Here is a 17,247-nt window from a genome sequence, read left to right on the forward strand (position 1 = left end):
TCTCTCCGAGGGGTGCCAGATAATAATAGCATGTCAACACACTCACAGCCAAACGCTCCTTTTGCCAATGAGATTTCATAACGCTTCCTCCACTTCTGAAGCTTTCCAAAGAAAGGAAGCGTTAACTCCCTGTTAAAACATATAGTCCAAAGGACCCAAAACTGTCTAATGTTTGAACTGTTTTTGCACAGAAATAGAGGGAAATTACTTTTTTTGCATAAAGTTACTTTTTTTTTTTTGCATAATTTTTTTTCCCCATTTTTTTACAGCCAGAAGCTGTAAGCTGAACAGATATGTCTACATGCAGCTACACTGTGTTGAAGAACTTAGGATTTACTGCTTCTAGTTTCAGACAAAGCAACACTCAAGGAAATGTCAAGCTTTTCTCCTCCTTCTGTTCAGAGGAAAACGATACAATTGTTAATAGCTAAGATGACCACAGAAATGTTTTTGGCTTCTACCCATAACCTTTTCTCCAGCTAGTGGTAAAATAAGAAGGGGAACAGGTACGGAAGTCAATTAAGAAATGCCTCTTTTTTTTTTTGGTTGCCAGTATTAGATCAGTGCCTGAATACATACCAAGGGTAGAGCAGACCTGAAATGCACATTTCTCAAGCTGAAAAAATTCTCAGTGAAATATAGGCTTCCAATCAGCTCAGACAAAATGCTAACAAGTACTGAATTAAAGCATGAAGCTGCCAATACTTTAAGAGCAAGGTCCCTAATATTGATTTTACAAAAAAATAGTTTATCAGGAAGTTAAACACACATCTAGAGTCCCAAGTAGTTTCTCTACACTCAGAGCTCAAAACTCAACAATGTGAGATTTTAAATCCTCCTACACCCGGAGATGATTCAGGATTCTCACTTCCCTGTGGAGGCACAGACCCTCCCCTCTTCACAGCACCACCATCTGATAAATAGACTGAGCAACACTTGCACCAATCATGTAATGAGAGCGTTTCTGCCCTTTTTAAACGTGTTTCTACTTGCAAGCTATTTCATGCTATCTCAGCAATACTGGGAAATAACGGTAGCACGTAGTTATACATCCTAGAGCTAAAGTAAGAGGTCACAGAAAGGGCTAGGAAATGGCAATGAGAAGCAATTCCCTGTCATTTCAATACACAAGGTTAAATTACTCCAGAAGCCTCCCTACAGGGCTTCCATTGTTTGTCAGTCGAGGCTAGGACACAATGGCACTCATTCATGTGCACAGCAAACAAGCAGCGAAGGGCCAATGATCAGCATACGGTCTCATTTTGGTTCTTCTGCAAACAGTTTGCAGAAAGATGGCATTTCAAATAAACTATGTCAATTTTTCAAAGCTTCAATGCACTCCTAGTATAAACTATTTAATAGGGAGTCCAGATAAAAATTAAGACAACTTGAGAGCAACGTGAAGAATCACCCAAAAAACCCACTTGCTCATTAGGGCTGCTCCTGAGAAAGATTTGCTTGCTACAACCACATGCAAAAAGATTACGTTTTAATAGAGAAATACACATTCATAAAAGTTGAAAATAGGTGATTCTTTCCAAAGACAGTCATACCATGCTTTTGTTTTTAGAGTACCACTTAGTGTTCAGCCTCAGAGCTTATGTTACTAAGGGGTACAGACACCAAGGTTCCAAAGTGCACTTAAGGCTGTTTACTTCATATCTTCTGGTTAAGAACCCAAGAGGTTTAGGGTTTGGGTTTTTTTGTCTTTGTTTTGCTTTTCTTTTTTTCAACATGTTAAAAATAGAAAAACACAATATGAGAGAAGTCCAATGCTGCTGATAACTGGAGAGACACAAGCCTCACGCACCTCTTCATTGTTTTGCCTTTTCTACTTCAAAACTTGCTAGAGCAAAGACTTTGTCTCCTGATCCTATGAGAGGAAAAAACATTTTCAGTATTAATAGAAATTGTCAATTTCCTTATATACAATTTAAATCAAGTGAAACATTTGAGACCAAAAGAAATCAAGCCTACATTTTGAAAACTAGAACACTTGAGCTAATTTAAAAAAAAAAAAAGGGGGGGGGGGGAACGACACATACTGGTTTGACAGGTCTGAAAGCAGCCATGTTGTATCGGGTCTGGCTGGGATGGAGTTAAGTTTCCCCATAGCAGCTCTCACAGTGTGGTGCTTTGTATTTGTAGCTAGAAGGGTGTCGGTAGCACACCGATGTTTTGGCTCCCAGCAGTGCTGGCACAGCATCGAGGCGGTCTCGCCCCCAAAGGCCAGTAGGCTTCAGGTGGGCAAGAGGCTGGGAGGGGACATAGGCAGGACAGCTGACCCAAAGTGACCAGAGGGATATTCCATACCGTATGACACCATGCTCAGCACAAAAGCTAGGAGAAAGGAGGAGGTGGGGGATTTGTTATTAAGGCATTTGTCTTCAGAAGGAACTGCGACACATACTGAGGCCCTACTTCCCAGGAAGTGGCTGGACATTGCCTGCTGATGGGAAGTAGAGAATAAATCTCTTTGTTTTCCTTTGCCTCTGTGCACAGCCTTTGCTTTTCTTTATCAAACCGCCTTTATCTCGGCCCTTGAGTTTTTCATTTTATTTTCTCCCCCTGTCCTGCTGAGGAGGGGGAATGAGAGCGCAGCCTGTTGGGCACCTGGTGGCCAGCCGAGGTCAACCCACCACACACAAGAGAGAGCTTCTAACGAAGCACCCTGTTGAACAAAAGGTTCTCACCTGGCTTACACTCTCGGGAAAAGAAGTACTGAAAGGTAGCTCACAGAGTCAGTTGATTTGTACCCTGACCTAGTCTGGCATGTTCCTGCCATTCATAGTTCTTTCATCACAGTTTCAACTGTAATGCTAGAATGAACTGTTGCGCTCATTTAATGCATATTATAGCTGAACTTTGGTCTTCTCAATACGATTACAGTTAAGACAATCATGGCAAGAAGAGTGCTTTAAAGCTGTATTTTGACAATGTGCCAATAATTGCCGAATTCTCTGCATCAAGCCAAAGGACAGACTCTCCTGAAGAGAGTCATTAATGCAAAAAGAGATCTGCGTTTAACTGTAAGAACGATATCTCTGCTTGAGACAGACCATTCAAGCCTTCAGCATTATGGGCAACACTTGGCATTTTATGGACATTTGGCACTGGATTTATTTGCTGTGTTACTTTTTCCTCATTGATAACATATCACAGTTTCATTGTTAATAAAATAATGTACATCACAATTAATGGCAAGAATCTTTTGTTCATATTTTCTCTTTCATAGGGGAATCACAGGTATTTCTCTTAATCAGTGTTCAATGAGGCAAAGAAATTGGAAGTTATGAGAACGAAAACTTACCAAGGTCAGTGGAGACTCTCTCAAACTGGCTCAGGGCTGTACCTGCATTTGCTGACAAGAACATCTCATCATCTGGAGTAAGCTAAATCAAAAAAGGTCGTAACCGTGAGCTTGGTACCTTTACTGTGCATATTCTCACCACTGTAATTCCTACCATATATACAGGCATGTACATGAACTAGGATGGGTTACAGCGATTGTCAATTTGCAGTTTTTAAGTGGCAGTGTTATCTAACATATTAAAAGCCAAAGTAAAAATGCAAGCTACTCCCCCTACCATTTAATTTTTTCCTCAGTGGCATCTACCAGCCCAGGAAGGACAGCATATGCAACATCAGACATGCCTCTACATGCACCGCTAAGTTTCAAGCTGATCTCCAGTGATAATTTTTGACAAAAAGATCACACTGTACCTCTGTACCAAAACTATGCAAAGGATGTAAATTACTTCTTTGTCATGCGGCCAGTAGAGTAATGAGCTAAGATCTAAGCTCACTTCATATCATCTACCAAGGAAAGCAAAAATAGGCAGTCACTATCATGTTTTGACCATGTTAAGAGTCAATGACCCAGAAATGGTTCTCTTCCTTTAAAGCGACATTTGCACATGTGCATTTTGCTTTTATGTATATGCTGGGATGCCTTGTGACAGATGCCCATAAAATATTTACGATAATGAAGTAGTAACCTACATTTGCAAGGTTCAGATATTCTAAGTTAAAACTCACTCATTTAAGTAGCCTCAGATATATATCCTTATTAAAGCAAAGCATAAGTGTGTCAAACCGTCCACAGTGTTTGTATCAGTTTATTAACAATACAAAAACCAGGTACTGGCATTCAGAATGATATTGGAATGAGAGAAAAAGTAGTAGCTACCTGCCTTTGCTCTGCTTTGTAAGCAAGCATTAACTACCAAACATTTTGCAGTATTATGCAGATAAACATGTAATATTTACCATCATTTTTCACATTCAGAACAGACGTGAAACTACTACCCTAGCAAGTCCTCTGTGAAGTAGGTTACTGATCATTTTAAAAGATAAAAGGGCTATGTCAAAGCATGGTGAAGTGGCTTGTCTGAAGTGATCCAAGGAACTCACTCCACGAGGATTACATATCTTCATGCATTCAGTTCACAATCTTAACTAGCCTTTTAACCTATTTCCAAAACATTTTTTTCTCTGACAGCCAAGCAATAAAAATATTCTGAGGGAAAGCATTTGCTAATATCATCTACTTGGAATGCAGCTCCTTTAAGCACTGCACTTGATCTTTTGCATTACATTCCCTCATCTCCTAAGAAAGTTTAAGTACAGAGATACAGAGCAACCCATTTTCTTCATACACCATCAACAAAACGAAGTAACAACTTCTCTTCCTCCCTCTAGTGGTAAAAAACAGGGATTGTTCTGCCACTGATTACTCCTTGGGGAAACAATCAGTTTATACTCATCTCTCCAATTTACTTATCTCACAGCAAGAGGTAGGTATTATCACCAATACAGAAGGGAGTAAAGCTCAATGTATGTCAAAAGTCTTGGATAGTTCCTGCCAGGTGGATAGGTGGTAGTTAGCCGGTAAAAGACTTGTTTCGTAGCTTTTATAAATACCATCAACTCATACCAGCTTATACGCGATTCATTCATATGACCCACCAAAGAAAGCATTTTAAAGTGGAGACAGCCTTAGATAAATGTACAATACTATTTGACACATGTTCAGTAGTGAGTGTTTCAGAAAGCTTAGCATTAAGATGGAAGGACATTTATGTACCACAAAACCAAGCTGCATTTTATTATTTGCTCCTAAACAAAAGTTCTAATTTCTTATTTTAGCGATTTCAAATTTCTCCTCAATATATAGACAGAAATTTCTATTCACCTATCTGTTATACTGACACCTTACCTTCTCACCAAGTTTTCTGAGGGCAGTCAGGATTTCCACTTTCTGCTGCGTGTACAGGTCTCGGCCCAACTTCCCAACCATTAGGTCTCGGTCCATCTGTATGCGGGGGGGGAAATAAGTCAAAATATATAAGCTTCCCATTAGTTTCACTCAACACAACAGCATGAGCAATGAACAGCCTAAAAACATCATCAGTAAGAATGGTACCCATGGAAGTAAGGGACAGAGCTACCCGTAATTAAAAAGATGGCCGTGAAGTTTTTCTGACCATTCTGCAAATACTCTTTGCACCTAACCTTAGCATTCTTGATTTCTCCAAACTTGAATCTCTTTCAATCAGAGACTGCTATTCATTCAAAATTATGGATTCACATTATCACTGATACATGGAGGAATCACATTTCATTTCATGTTAGCTGGATCTCAAGTTCAGTCTAGATCTCTGAAGCACTGAGTGCACTCTCCAGCCCCTCAATACAGATTCATACTCTTCAGATTTTCTATTTACTGTTATACTCAGTTCACTATCTGCTAATCACATTTTGTTTTGAAGCAGGAAGATAGAAGATAATTCAAGAAATACACACTGTTGTCTCCATTACCTCAACAAACATTTAAAACTGAACAAATTCCGAAAGAACTTCTCTTTCTCTTTATGACGCTGCCACCAAGTTTTCTAACACACTTGGTGCTCATCTTGCAATCATCACATATTTAAATCAGTCTAGCTCAAATAAACAGTTTTTACAGTAAAACAGAAACCTTCACCTCTGCCAACCTTGTCCTCAATTGCCTTGGTTGTTTCTTTGCAAACATTCTAATTACTTCCGGAGTTTTAAACGCTTGGCTGATGGCTGCTTGTATTGCCTGCAAGGAAAAGAGCAAGAATGACCAGAACTAATAGTCACAAGCTGTAGCTGCATGACAAGATTAATGAAGGCTGGAAAGCATCATTAGTATCCTCTGGATCACTTGATAAAGAGAGCTTTTCTTTTTTTGCATAATCATGGAAGTGAGACGAAAAAATATGAGACCTTTTTGCAGGGCTTGAAAAATCCACTCATTAGTGCAACTACACCGAGAAAGAGCTGTGAAACTTTTCATTACAGTCCAGGTCTTAATTTCTAATAATTTCCAACATCTTCCTGATACTAGCACATCACAAGTGGATATGCTATGCTATCTTTAGCAGTTTTAATGCCCACACTGATGATTACAGCTCTTCTAAGGGTAAGCAGAATGTAAATGATGAGGTAAATCTACTGTTATTCAAAATCCTCTACGTAGTATCAAAACTATTATGATTACGTCTCACCACAGTTATGCTTGGACAAATCATGATCCCTCTGGAAACAAACCCCTAAAACATAGGGCTCAGGAGGAACAAATCATGCTCTAATTAAACATTTGAAAAGAGAGAAAATAGATCAAAAGTTTGAAAGTCGGCATAAAATAAGATCAATTCACTAAAAGAACTTAAAGTTACACGGTCACTCCTACAGCCTTTTCATTTGGATTGGTATGAATCTCTGAAATATGAATGAGCAATAAGAGCACAGGAAATGCTATCTTTACGCTTTCTAACAAATAGGCATGAACTTCATTTCTCACAATATATATTGTCCTGGATTATCCCTCACACCTTTTACATTAATTTGTATTATTTTATGTTATTTTCTAATATTAAGGATCTGATGTTATTTAGTCCCTGCAGTTTCCCACAGTTTTTTCTACAGTGTTATGGTTATAATTCTTCAGTATTTTTTTCCTTGCAAAATGAAGAGACCTAACCAAGTTTTTATATGTACACATATATTAAATAATAAAAACATTAGATACATAGAACTAGGCATGTGCCTGTCTAAAAATTATAATGAACAACTTGTATCTATTTTCTGTTTCCTTGAGTCCAGGCAGAATGTGAACTATTTCTAATAACGCATCATCCTTACCAGTTGCATCCCGCTGAGCTCATCCACCAAAGTCATATCTCCAGACATAATCTTCTTCAGGGAGTCATTGATCTCACTCAGCTGTTCTAGAGTTTCTTTTTTGGTCTCTTCATACTCATCTGCATCTAGCTCCTCTCTAAAGAGGATCCAACAAGACACATTAATTCATAGGATTAAATCCAAGATGTAACATGGAGAAAAAGACATCAGGGAATATCATGAGGCATGCTTCCTCAGATAGAAATGAAAACATTCACATCACTTCAGGTTATTCTGCTCTAGCCCTCTTAGCTGTTATTTAGCTAATGCATATGTAGTGTTCTTGGTTTTGCACCACCTCCTAGCCACCCATGCACTTGTGCTGTTTGTATGAAGTCACTTGTATTAAAAGTGACAGCTACGAGATACTCAACACTTGATGCAGTATTTAAAAGTGCATTTTGGATCTCAACAAAAAATATGCAGTGAGATTGTCTTGCTCAAAGCTACGGTGAATGAAATTATCTGAGAAGCCCATCTTCTCACCTGAAAACCATCAAGTTATTCAAGACTAACTGATCCTGCTGTCTAAACCTTGCCCAACTCAAAGAACAGCACTACCAACCCTTATCAGTTATAATTGTTCACGAAAGAAATACATACTGCTTGGACAAGTTAGAATTATAGTCAGAGAAAGCATCTAAAACCACATAGAATGTTTAAGTGCAAGTACTGAAACAGGAAAAAAGCCCCTCTTCCTTGGTAATTCAGTCTACCTCAAATTTTATTAGTCCACAAAAAACTAACACAAAATCACATGAAACAAATCACAGAAAAATGTTAGACAAACTAAAAAAAAAACTAAACAAACCCAAACATCCTTAATTATAAAACAAAACAAAATAGACACAAAATCTATTTCTTCTACTGCTATTAAAAAAGCCCATATGAAAATTGTGAGTTTTGTGAACAGCTATTAAAAGTTAAAAAGTCACACTGAAATATAAAATTTCAAAGAAAACAGTAATGCGTATTTCAGCCCACATTTTCCTCAAGATGATGATAAATACAACAATCTTAATAAAAAGAAAGGGTTTTTAAAATAATTTTTACTGCCTGGCACAAACATCCTACCTAATTCAAAAATATAAAGTTGCAGCAAAACACAAAATAAAACAAAAAAAAACACAAGAATTTTGAAAGGTACCACTTTCTTCTGCCAATCACTTAAGAAAAATATTACCGTACAAGAGGAAAGCATCTATTTTTATTACCTGCATTCCTCCAGATCTTGAAGTTGCTGCATTAATCTATCCAACTGCTCTTCCAAGTTTTGTTTTAGTTTACTGGTCTCTGTCGTTCCTCTTGAAGCCATGTTCTGGTTTCACATGAAAACTTTAAGTTGTTACATGACACTCCTAGGAGAAAAAACATTTTATTGTTGTGTATCAACAACTTAAAACTTATTTTAAAATGCTCCAAGTATCCAGAAAATTATGCAATATCTTGATGATGGAAAGTCTAACCAAAACACCTGGAGATCCTTGTGGTGGAAATACAGAAATGTTAGGCTGGCTCTACGGGATTATCTTTGTAGCGAGAGGCAGTTCACCAAGGTAATAACTCAAAACAGCCAGAGCACATAAAAAGAAACAAGTTTGAAACCCAGCAGCAATTACTGAAATACTGAGGTCCCGCTGTATGGAACAGCGGACTCTACCCTTCCACTGCCCCTTGGGAAACCATTTAAGAGACAACTACCCGGATGCAAGGTGCCTGAAGCACGCAAACACCTCAGACAGAATCGTTAGCGGTAGAAAACGAGAGCACTCCAGAGGAAAGCCCTGCTTCTTTGGGTATCAAACAGCAGCAGGCAGCTAGGCGACGGCAGCGACCAAGGGGCCAGCCCCGGGGAACGCACCGGCTCCGCGGCCGCGGACCAGCAAGCGCCGAGGGCTGCGCTGACGCCAACGGCCCCAGCAGCCGGAAGACAGAGAGGGAAATGCGACCCTGCCCGCTGGAAAGGTGCGAGAGCAGAGCGGAGAGGAGGTCCGGGGGGAGGAGAAACGAGAAGGAACTTTGGCACCATACCAGTCCCGCCTATCCCCGAGGCCAGAGCCCCAGCCCAGCTCTCCCGCCTACGCGCCCGCCGTTCGCGGAGGCGAGTCCGCCCAGACCCCCTCCCGCAGGCAGGGCCGCACGCACAGGCAGGAGCCCGCGACCGCCCTCCCCGGCGCTGCGCACCCCCCCGGCCGCCGCCTCACCTCGGGCAGGCCGCGGCGGGCAGGAGCGGGCCGCCTCTCACGGGCACCACTTCCGGCGCGCCGGGACCAATGAGGGCGCGCCGCCGCCGCGCCGGGGCCAATGAGAGCGCGCCGCCGCCGCGCCGGGGCCAATGAGGGCGCGCCGCCGCCGCGCCGGGGCCAATGAGAGCGCGCCGCCGCCGCCCCGCCCAGAGCGGCTCCTCTGCGCGGAGCTAGCGGCGTGGCCGCGGGCGGTAAGCGGGGGCGGCGCGGCGCGGGGCGGCCCGGCCCGGGGCAGCGGCGGGGCCCGCGGTGGGGGCTACGGCGGGGGCTGCGGCGGCGGGGGCCTGGCTGGGCTGGGGCCTGGTCCTGCGCACCGCACCTTGGGGGCCGTCCCCGTGTGCAGGCCGGTGGCGGCGTGGAGGAGGCTGCTGAAACGGACCGAAAACTGGCGTGCTTAGCATGCCAGAGCTCCCGGCAACAGCCGTAACCTTAGTATTTAATCATGGTTATATTCTACAGGCATATAAGCATGTTTAAGAAATATTTATCCCTGAAATATAAATGAGGTTGACCAGAGCATACTCACCATTACCTGCTTATCTGCAGAAACGAACAGGTTGGTTTTCAGAACCATGCCAAAACCTACTGCAGGCATCCTTTGATGGTTTTTGGTGCCAATACGTGGCCAATCCAGGTAAGCACTAGCAGGGTTGCAAGTAGTACACACTAAATACTGGTAAGATTATGCATAAGCATGATCAGATTATATATAAGCACATATGTAAAGGACTGCGTCACAGGGCACCTCATTTTTCCTTCTGAAGAAGGGAGAATGGTCCAGGATGTCTCTACACTTACGGAAAATCTGAGCGAAGGCCGTTTTACTTTGTTTTCCCTTCTTAAGTCTCTGTAGAGAGGTTTTACTAATATTTCATTAATATTTGGCATAAGGTATCATTAATTATTTTAAGACTGTTCTCAGTTTTGTGAAACTAAACACTTACCTGCATACAGATCTCTTTCACCTCTGTATAGCAGGAGCCGGGCTGCCAGTTTGGTTCTAGTGGTCAAACTGCAATAATTAGAATTGTGTCAAGCAGTGCCAAATTACACGTACTTCATCAAAACTACTTATGTTATTATACAGTAAGAACAGGCATAGTTCCATATACGGCTCAGGCAGTGGCTGGGCTTTCATCATCGCTGGAACCTAGTCTTCTTTTTCTCTCCTGGGATGTGCAAATTGCATAGCTTTCCCCAAAAAGTTAGAGCTCTATGAAGGTTGTGTCACGCAAAGCAGAGGCCAGCTCTGATGGTGCTGCGTTGGTTATGACATAACGGCGAAGGGAATCACGTGATGACACCTCTGTCATTTTCTCCGCTCCCCACCTCAACCGTGCAGCTCTTTTCTGTGAAACCAGTGCTAGGCAGCACTGTCAATGCAAATTAGAAGACTGAGGGTATGTGCAAACTATTAAATTCTACTTCTGTTCTCAATTTCTATGCAGATACGAAGCGCTACAAGGTGAGTTTACAATGCAGTAATTGCCTGTTTCTGAAGAGTGGACATTTCGACTAACTCCAGAAAAGGCACTATATATTTTCATCTTAAAATTTTCTATTATTTTTGCCCTTGCATTTTTTTTTTAAAGGAGAAAATCAAGCCTTTTCAAATTTGCAGAGTGAGTCACTTCTTTAGAAAGTAGGGCTTTATGCATTACAAAGGCAAGTCTAACTCCTTTCCTTGCCTGTTCCCATAGTAACTCTTCTAGCTGATGCCCCTATGAAGCCTGCATGCCAAGTAACACCAAACCCTTCAAATGCTGAACTACTCTGCAGTAATAAAGAATATTTTAAAAGTTTGTGAAACTCTTGAAAGCACAGAAAAGTACTAACACTTGCAAAATGCGAAGCCTTGCAAGGCTTCCTTTTATTCAAGGGCTATTTGATGTTAGTACGTAGTAGCTGTTACAAGATTTAGCTGTGATGCTCTCTCACCGCTGTGGCGGCTGTGAACATCACTCAGCTTCTTTGTAAAGGAGAGAGAATGTGAGAGAGACCTTGTGGGATTTTTCCAGACAGTGATGTTGCTGTAGAAACAACGGCAGACTATTCAGTGCTCAACACGGATGTCTCGGACATCTCACAAACAGCAACAGCAGGAGAATGGCCCATAACATATTCCAGTTTTCATTTGTTCAGGGCCAGGCTAGGGGAAACCATCTTGGCAAGCCAGAATATTCTCATGAAAGAAAAGAACACCAAGAAGCAAAAATCCATGTAGTGTTGAAAAAGATAAGTAGTGAAATTTCCTTATTTTCACCAGTTATTAAGCAGCTTTCTGAAACTGATGTTCAACATTGGAACAGTGCTGTTGTATTTTAAAAAAGGGAAAAAAAATCTGGTATTGTAGCTTTCACTAAAGTTTTTTTAATTCACAGTTCTCCTATCATCTGTTCCGCTGGTACAGCTACCACTTACTTTCTGCAACACAAAGTAGATTGGTTGTTTTCATGTTTAGACCGTAGCACTCTCTTCCCACATACCAAGGGCATGTAAAATGTAAATAAATCCCAAATGAACAAATGTTAACCCTCCTCTCCTCCAGAACTTAATGCAATATAATGTTAGTTCTATAGATTTTGCTGAAAAGACTCGCTGCAATTTAGAGTAGCAGCACTGGGAACGGTCATAGGATGTTCTATTCCCCCCTGTAAGCACTAGAAGTAAGGAAGTTACTTACAAGGAGGTTCCCTGCAGATGTGTCTCTTGGCAGCTGATTGGCGTTGGCATCTTAAAAAAATTGCGAAGTTCTAATAAAGTTTGTCCTGCAATCAGGACAAATAATCTCTCCTCGTGAAGTTTTTCTGCATGAGCTGCTTTTCTTCAGAGTGGACAGTACGCTGTCCTCTCTTCAGGCAAGCAGCCTGTTTTCAGTGATTTCATTTTTAAAGATGTTTCCTCTTGCATATAGGAGGGAATTGCAGCTGCTTTGCAAGGCAAATTTGAGTTTACTTCTCTATTACTTAATGGCTTCTTCCTAGCACACTCACTTTTCTCTACATCCTTGATTTCTGAAGCCCCACAGAAGAATTATCCTCCTTTCTGCAATATAATGCCACTGTTGTCTCAGCTTCTTTCATTGTACCTCTATCCAGGGATAACCAGAAAGACCTAGAGGCAGTTGTCGTAATCTCTTAAAAACTGGATAACGCAGTATCACGTGAACAATCACAGGCCATATGTTGATGGAAGGAAAATACAGTGTTCAATTTGATCTTGAAATCTTCCGCTTATTGGCAGCACAAATAAGTAGGAATAACTTTTGTAATCTGGTCTCTTCTTGTAGTGGCTGGTAACCAGCACCAACATCCTCCACTTGGCTCTGTAGCTGCGAGGAATGGCTACGGAAGATCCCGACAAGAAGACTGAAGTAGTACTGCTGGCCTGTGGGTCCTTCAATCCCATTACCAACATGCATCTAAGGCTATTTGAGCTGGCTAAAGACTACTTTCATGAAACAGGTAGGATGGTAATTTATACCATTCAGAACAGCTCTGAGAACTAGACACTTAAATGTTAAGGTGAGTATTTTGTGTATATGAATGCCTGTTTGACAGCGACAGATATTTTTGGAACTACTAATTAGATGTTGAGGCTAGTATGCGTATATGTATCACACAAAATCATGTAGGCCAAATACATGAGAGAAGCGTCTTACATATGTGTTGCTTATTACTAATTTTAATGAGCTAAATCATGAGGTTTATAGTTTTTCTTTACAGAAATATATCTTTCTAACATATTGTACTAAATCTTTAATTGTGCTGTCTTGCACAATGGCAGAAGTATGCTGTACTTTTCCACTGGGCTGGCTGTCAGAGCTGGCATTGGTGTTATTAGACATTGCCGTGCATACTGCTTACATAATAGTTTAAATACAATACAGTGGAAGTAACATTTGCTCAACCACTTTTCATGTTCTCATGTGATGTGTTTTTTCCGCAGGAAAATACAAAGTAATCAAAGGAATAATTTCACCAGTAAGTGATGCGTATAAGAAGAAAGGTCTGATCAGTGCGAATCACCGAGTAACTATGGCAAAACTAGCTACAAAAAACTCGGATTGGGTGGAAGTTGATGATTGGGAAAGCAGCCAGAGTGAGTGGTTGGAAACACTAAAAGTTTTAAGGTATTCTTCAGCCAAACTCTAAAAAGTCTCAAGAACCTATAGAAGGATAAGGAATGGTGTTAGCTCTAACAAGTTAGGATAATAGCAGGCTAACCCCAAATCGTATGAATAGACTCAGTGAATTCAGAAGTACTATTTATATGAGCATCGTAAATGAAAGATTGCACCACTAATCCTAAATGTACAAAAAATGAGCCTGTGAACAATTTTTAAGATACATTGTTTCTTAGGCTTTACTCAGTTTTTGTGCTGAAAAGGTATTTATGAGGAACGACAAGAGACTAGAATAGGGTAGACACATGCTACACAAGCTTCCCTCATTTGATTCTGATTGTGCTATGCTGCCCATTTGTGTAGTTAAAGGCTGGCATGAGAATTGTCTGAAGGAATATCTTAAGTTTTACGTTTTTTACTCTTTCAGTCACTGCTACTTCACTGAGGTTCTTCTTTTTAAAACAATTTTTTATTAAAAAAGAAACAAACCTACCTTGTAGTTGTTGCTTTGAAATCTTCGCACTTTGACCATCTTATGTCCCAGCTCTCACAAGTCCCTGTGCCAGCCGATCAGTTCTGGGATGGATTGTCTGTGAAAGTACTGCAGGAGGAAGTGGTGAAAGATGATTTAGTAGGCCATACTCTTCCCTGTATTCTCCTACATCTTAAAAATACCTAAAATACATCTGTTTTGCAGGTACCATCATCAAAAGCTTTTATCTCCTGATCCCACTAATAGTCTGCAGAATGCTATACCTTTAACAAAGCCAGGACGGAAGAGGAAGCAGGAACCAAATAGGCATGACCCCGTTAAAAAGAAAAATCAGAGTCCAGATATAAAAAGTTAAGTCTGTTTGCAAATTAAATGCTTAACAATACTTGCTATTTCAAGGGAATTGCGCTGATGAGTAACTTTTTTTTATGCTGGTTCTTGGTTCTGATTTCACCGAATAAGTTTATTCCGTTAGATCCCACAGCATAAAGCAGTAGGCTTTGTAACAAGATGACTGTAAGGGTAAGATATATAGGACATGAAAAATACTCAAGATAGTAGATATTTGAACTGAAAAAGGTCTGAGCTATCCATTTTACCTACAGAACTTTGCTAGACTGTAGTTACAGCTGAGAATTTTGGATCATATTATAAATTGCTGAAGAAAGAAAGGACAGGATTTTTCCTGAAATTCAAAATGTATCTGGGTACAGGATCATTTAAAATTGTAATTTAAAACTTCATAGAACAGATGTAGCTTGGCTTTGTAATTTTAGGTAGCATTTATTTATTTTGCTTGTTGCTTTTAGATCTTAATTTTAGTTCTTCAGCTTAACATGTACAAGTATATGTATTCACATAGAATTGGAACGGCCTTGCATAGTGACCATCTTAATCTTTTATATTAGCAAATCTTGACTTCTGCCTGACTTCTTCCCTTGCACCTTTAAAAATTCTACTGTTTAATTGATTGTGTTTTAAAGTAAATGTATTCAAAGAAAAGACCAACTGCATCAGGCAGGCTTTTTTCGTATTGCATTGACAGATGTTCTAGTACATTCCTACCACCCTGTGACACTACTGGAAGCTGCGAATGTGTAGCACTCTCAATTTTGCTTTCCATTACTTTAAGGTGGTTTCTATCTGCATGCTTCTGTAGATTCCCTATAAAACTTAGTATGGAAGAGAGTCCCCTGAAGTCGGTCACACAGTCTATGGGGGTTTTTTTCGGTTGTATTTTCTTTCCTTTTACATAATCCCCTCTGCCCGTGTCCCATAAAAGCTGTCTCTTCTTCTGTAACTCTGTGGAATGTCAGGTAAAGTTGTAACAGCACTACAGTATTTTTTCATACTTAGCTATTCTGGAATTTTCTCTAGATTGTCTTTTACTTTGATCCTCACAGTGACTGATTCACCCCAAGGCTAAATGAGCTTATTAGAGTTTATTTTCCAGTACTTTTGAATGAAGAGACTCCCATAACCTTTTTTCAGAAAAATCCTGTATTGAGGCCACTAATTACAAATTATATGCTCTGAATCTTTTTTTTGTTTTATTCCATTGTCTCATCTTAACCAAAGATACAGAGAGGTAGCCTAGAAATTAAATGTCCCCATCAAGTTAGGTAAAATCTGGTGGCCTAAACCAAGCCTTGTTTCTTACTTATTTTTTCTTTTTAAGGTGTCCCACAGGTTAAACTGCTTTGTGGAAGTGACATGCTGGAATCTTTTGGGATCCCCAATCTGTGGAAGTCGGAGGACATCACTGAAATTGTGAAAAATCATGGCCTGGTGTGCATCAGTAGGGATGGAAACAGCGGTCAGAAATTCATCTATGAATCTGATATTTTGTGGAGGTATAAGAATAACATTCACCTTGTGGAAGAATGGATCACAAGTGACATTTCCTCCACCAAGATCAGGAGAGCACTGCGGAGGGGCCAGAGCATTCGTTACCTAGTGCCTGATGTAGTTCAAGCATACATAGAAAAAAATAACCTGTATAGTTCAGAGAGTGAAGACAGGAATGCTGGAGTTGTCTTGGCTCCCTTACAGAAACATGCAAGTGATTCCAAGAACTAGCAGGCACTATACAACCAACTTACTGTCTGCTGTGAAAAAAGCTACAGTTTGGTACAGGAAAATGTGGTTTTGGGGGGTTGGTTTTTTGTTTGTTTGTTTTTTACATAAATAGTGGGGTAATTCTGTGGCTTTAGTACATATGTAGCTGCTGTTGAGGTTTGGTGCACTCGATAATTGGACCTGCACAATCTTTTTTAAATGGAACAATAAGATTTTCACATTTAAACATTTTGTCACAGTGCAGTGAACTAAGTATAAGAATTCACACTTGCATATGAGAATTACAAATTTAACAAACAAAACAAATGAAAATGTTCTGATTAGTTTTAACTCAGATTGCTCTGACTGCTATTTATAAAATACTACCACAAATGCTTTTAATACCTTACAGTGTCTTAACAAAGCCATTTAATTTCCGGATGTACCACTTACTGATAGTAAATCTATAAAACTAATTTTTTTAAAAAATTGCCAACGTGTGGTGCACCTCAAAGAAATTACTTGGCTCTATCATGGAAGGGAAAAATTTACTCCTGGCTGAAGTGGTACTAGATATACCATGCTTTGAGTTGCCTGCCTTTCAAATAGGCAGCCTGTTTGTCTGCTGTCATGCAATTTGCTCTCAGAAATGCCTTGTGCTTTACTTTTCCATTCATGTTTCCAGAGCTGTATGTTAAGCTCAGCACTGTTCCTCATCGAAGGACAGACCTATTTCAGAATCTGGTTTATAGCCATTGATTTGATGGATGGAAATGAATAATAGTGTCATTGCACTGATTCTTAGACAGTTGTCCCTTTATTTCAAATAATAAATGAGCTTTTAGTTTTGAGCCAAATGTATATCACCAGAATTGTTTTCTGTAACTGGAGTTGAGAAGAAATCGTAGAATATTAAGACTGCACGTAAGTGAAATGTTTTTCTTTGCTAGAAATCTGGTTTTGAATCTAACAGTATATTGTCTGTATTATGTGAATATAAACTAGAGAGGCACTGTGAATGTCATGGTGATAAAATCCTACTTCCCTTTATTTGCCATCATCCCATTTTTGTTTGGATTATGTGCCTTATTAAAAACATCAAGGTTTCCAAGACA

The 17,247-nt window shown here is 40.1% G+C and overlaps 2 protein-coding genes across 13 annotated transcripts in view; one reads left to right on the top strand and one right to left on the bottom strand.

Moving 5' to 3' along the window:
- LZIC (leucine zipper and CTNNBIP1 domain containing) overlaps nt 1-9,476 on the bottom strand; it is a 33,074-nt gene extending 23,598 nt beyond the window's left edge. For 5 of the 9 annotated variants that reach the window (XM_082329000.1, XM_082328999.1, XM_082328998.1 and 2 more), the window contains exons 1-7: nt 9,241-9,403; nt 8,424-8,567; nt 7,171-7,306; nt 5,987-6,085; nt 5,219-5,314; nt 3,311-3,392; nt 1,811-1,873 (exon numbers count right to left, since the gene is read on the bottom strand). In XM_082329000.1, coding sequence (XP_082185126.1) covers nt 1,815-1,873; nt 3,311-3,392; nt 5,219-5,314; nt 5,987-6,085; nt 7,171-7,306; nt 8,424-8,524 — 573 coding nt within the window. In that variant the 5' untranslated portion in view covers nt 8,525-8,567; nt 9,241-9,403 and the 3' untranslated portion in view covers nt 1,811-1,814. The other 4 variants (XR_014230040.1, XR_014230041.1, XR_014230042.1 and 1 more) reach the window with 4 other exon arrangements.
- Nucleotides 9,477-9,585: 109 nt separating this feature from the next.
- On the top strand, nt 9,586-17,247 carry NMNAT1 (nicotinamide nucleotide adenylyltransferase 1). Of its 4 annotated transcripts, none has more exons than XM_082329297.1 (6): nt 9,617-9,646; nt 10,002-10,089; nt 12,745-12,919; nt 13,404-13,587; nt 14,279-14,424; nt 15,753-17,247. In XM_082329297.1, exons 3-6 carry the CDS (start codon nt 12,796-12,798, stop codon nt 16,151-16,153), a joined length of 855 nt encoding a protein of 284 aa, XP_082185423.1. In that variant the 5' UTR covers nt 9,617-9,646; nt 10,002-10,089; nt 12,745-12,795; the 3' UTR covers nt 16,154-17,247. The 4 variants fall into 4 exon arrangements, with proteins under 4 accessions (XP_082185424.1, XP_082185423.1, XP_082185422.1 ...); XM_082329296.1 differs by having other exon boundaries at nt 9,628-9,646; nt 9,915-10,089; XM_082329298.1 differs by lacking the exon at nt 10,002-10,089 and having other exon boundaries at nt 9,586-9,646.

Source organism: Platalea leucorodia, assembly GCF_965183815.1.
Source record: "Platalea leucorodia genome assembly, chromosome: 17".
Lineage (NCBI taxonomy): Eukaryota > Metazoa > Chordata > Aves > Pelecaniformes > Threskiornithidae > Platalea > Platalea leucorodia.

Coding starts and splice junctions, on each gene's coding strand:
- NMNAT1 (XM_082329298.1), top strand. CDS start 12,796: ATGGCTACGGAAGATCCCGACAAGAAGACTGAAGTAGTACTGCTGGCC. Junction 13,588..14,278: donor GAAACACTAAAAGTTTTAAG/GTATTCTTCAGC, acceptor TCTGTTTTGCAG/GTACCATCATCAAAAGCTTT. Junction 14,425..15,752: donor TCAGAGTCCAGATATAAAAA/GTTAAGTCTGTT, acceptor TTTCTTTTTAAG/GTGTCCCACAGGTTAAACTG.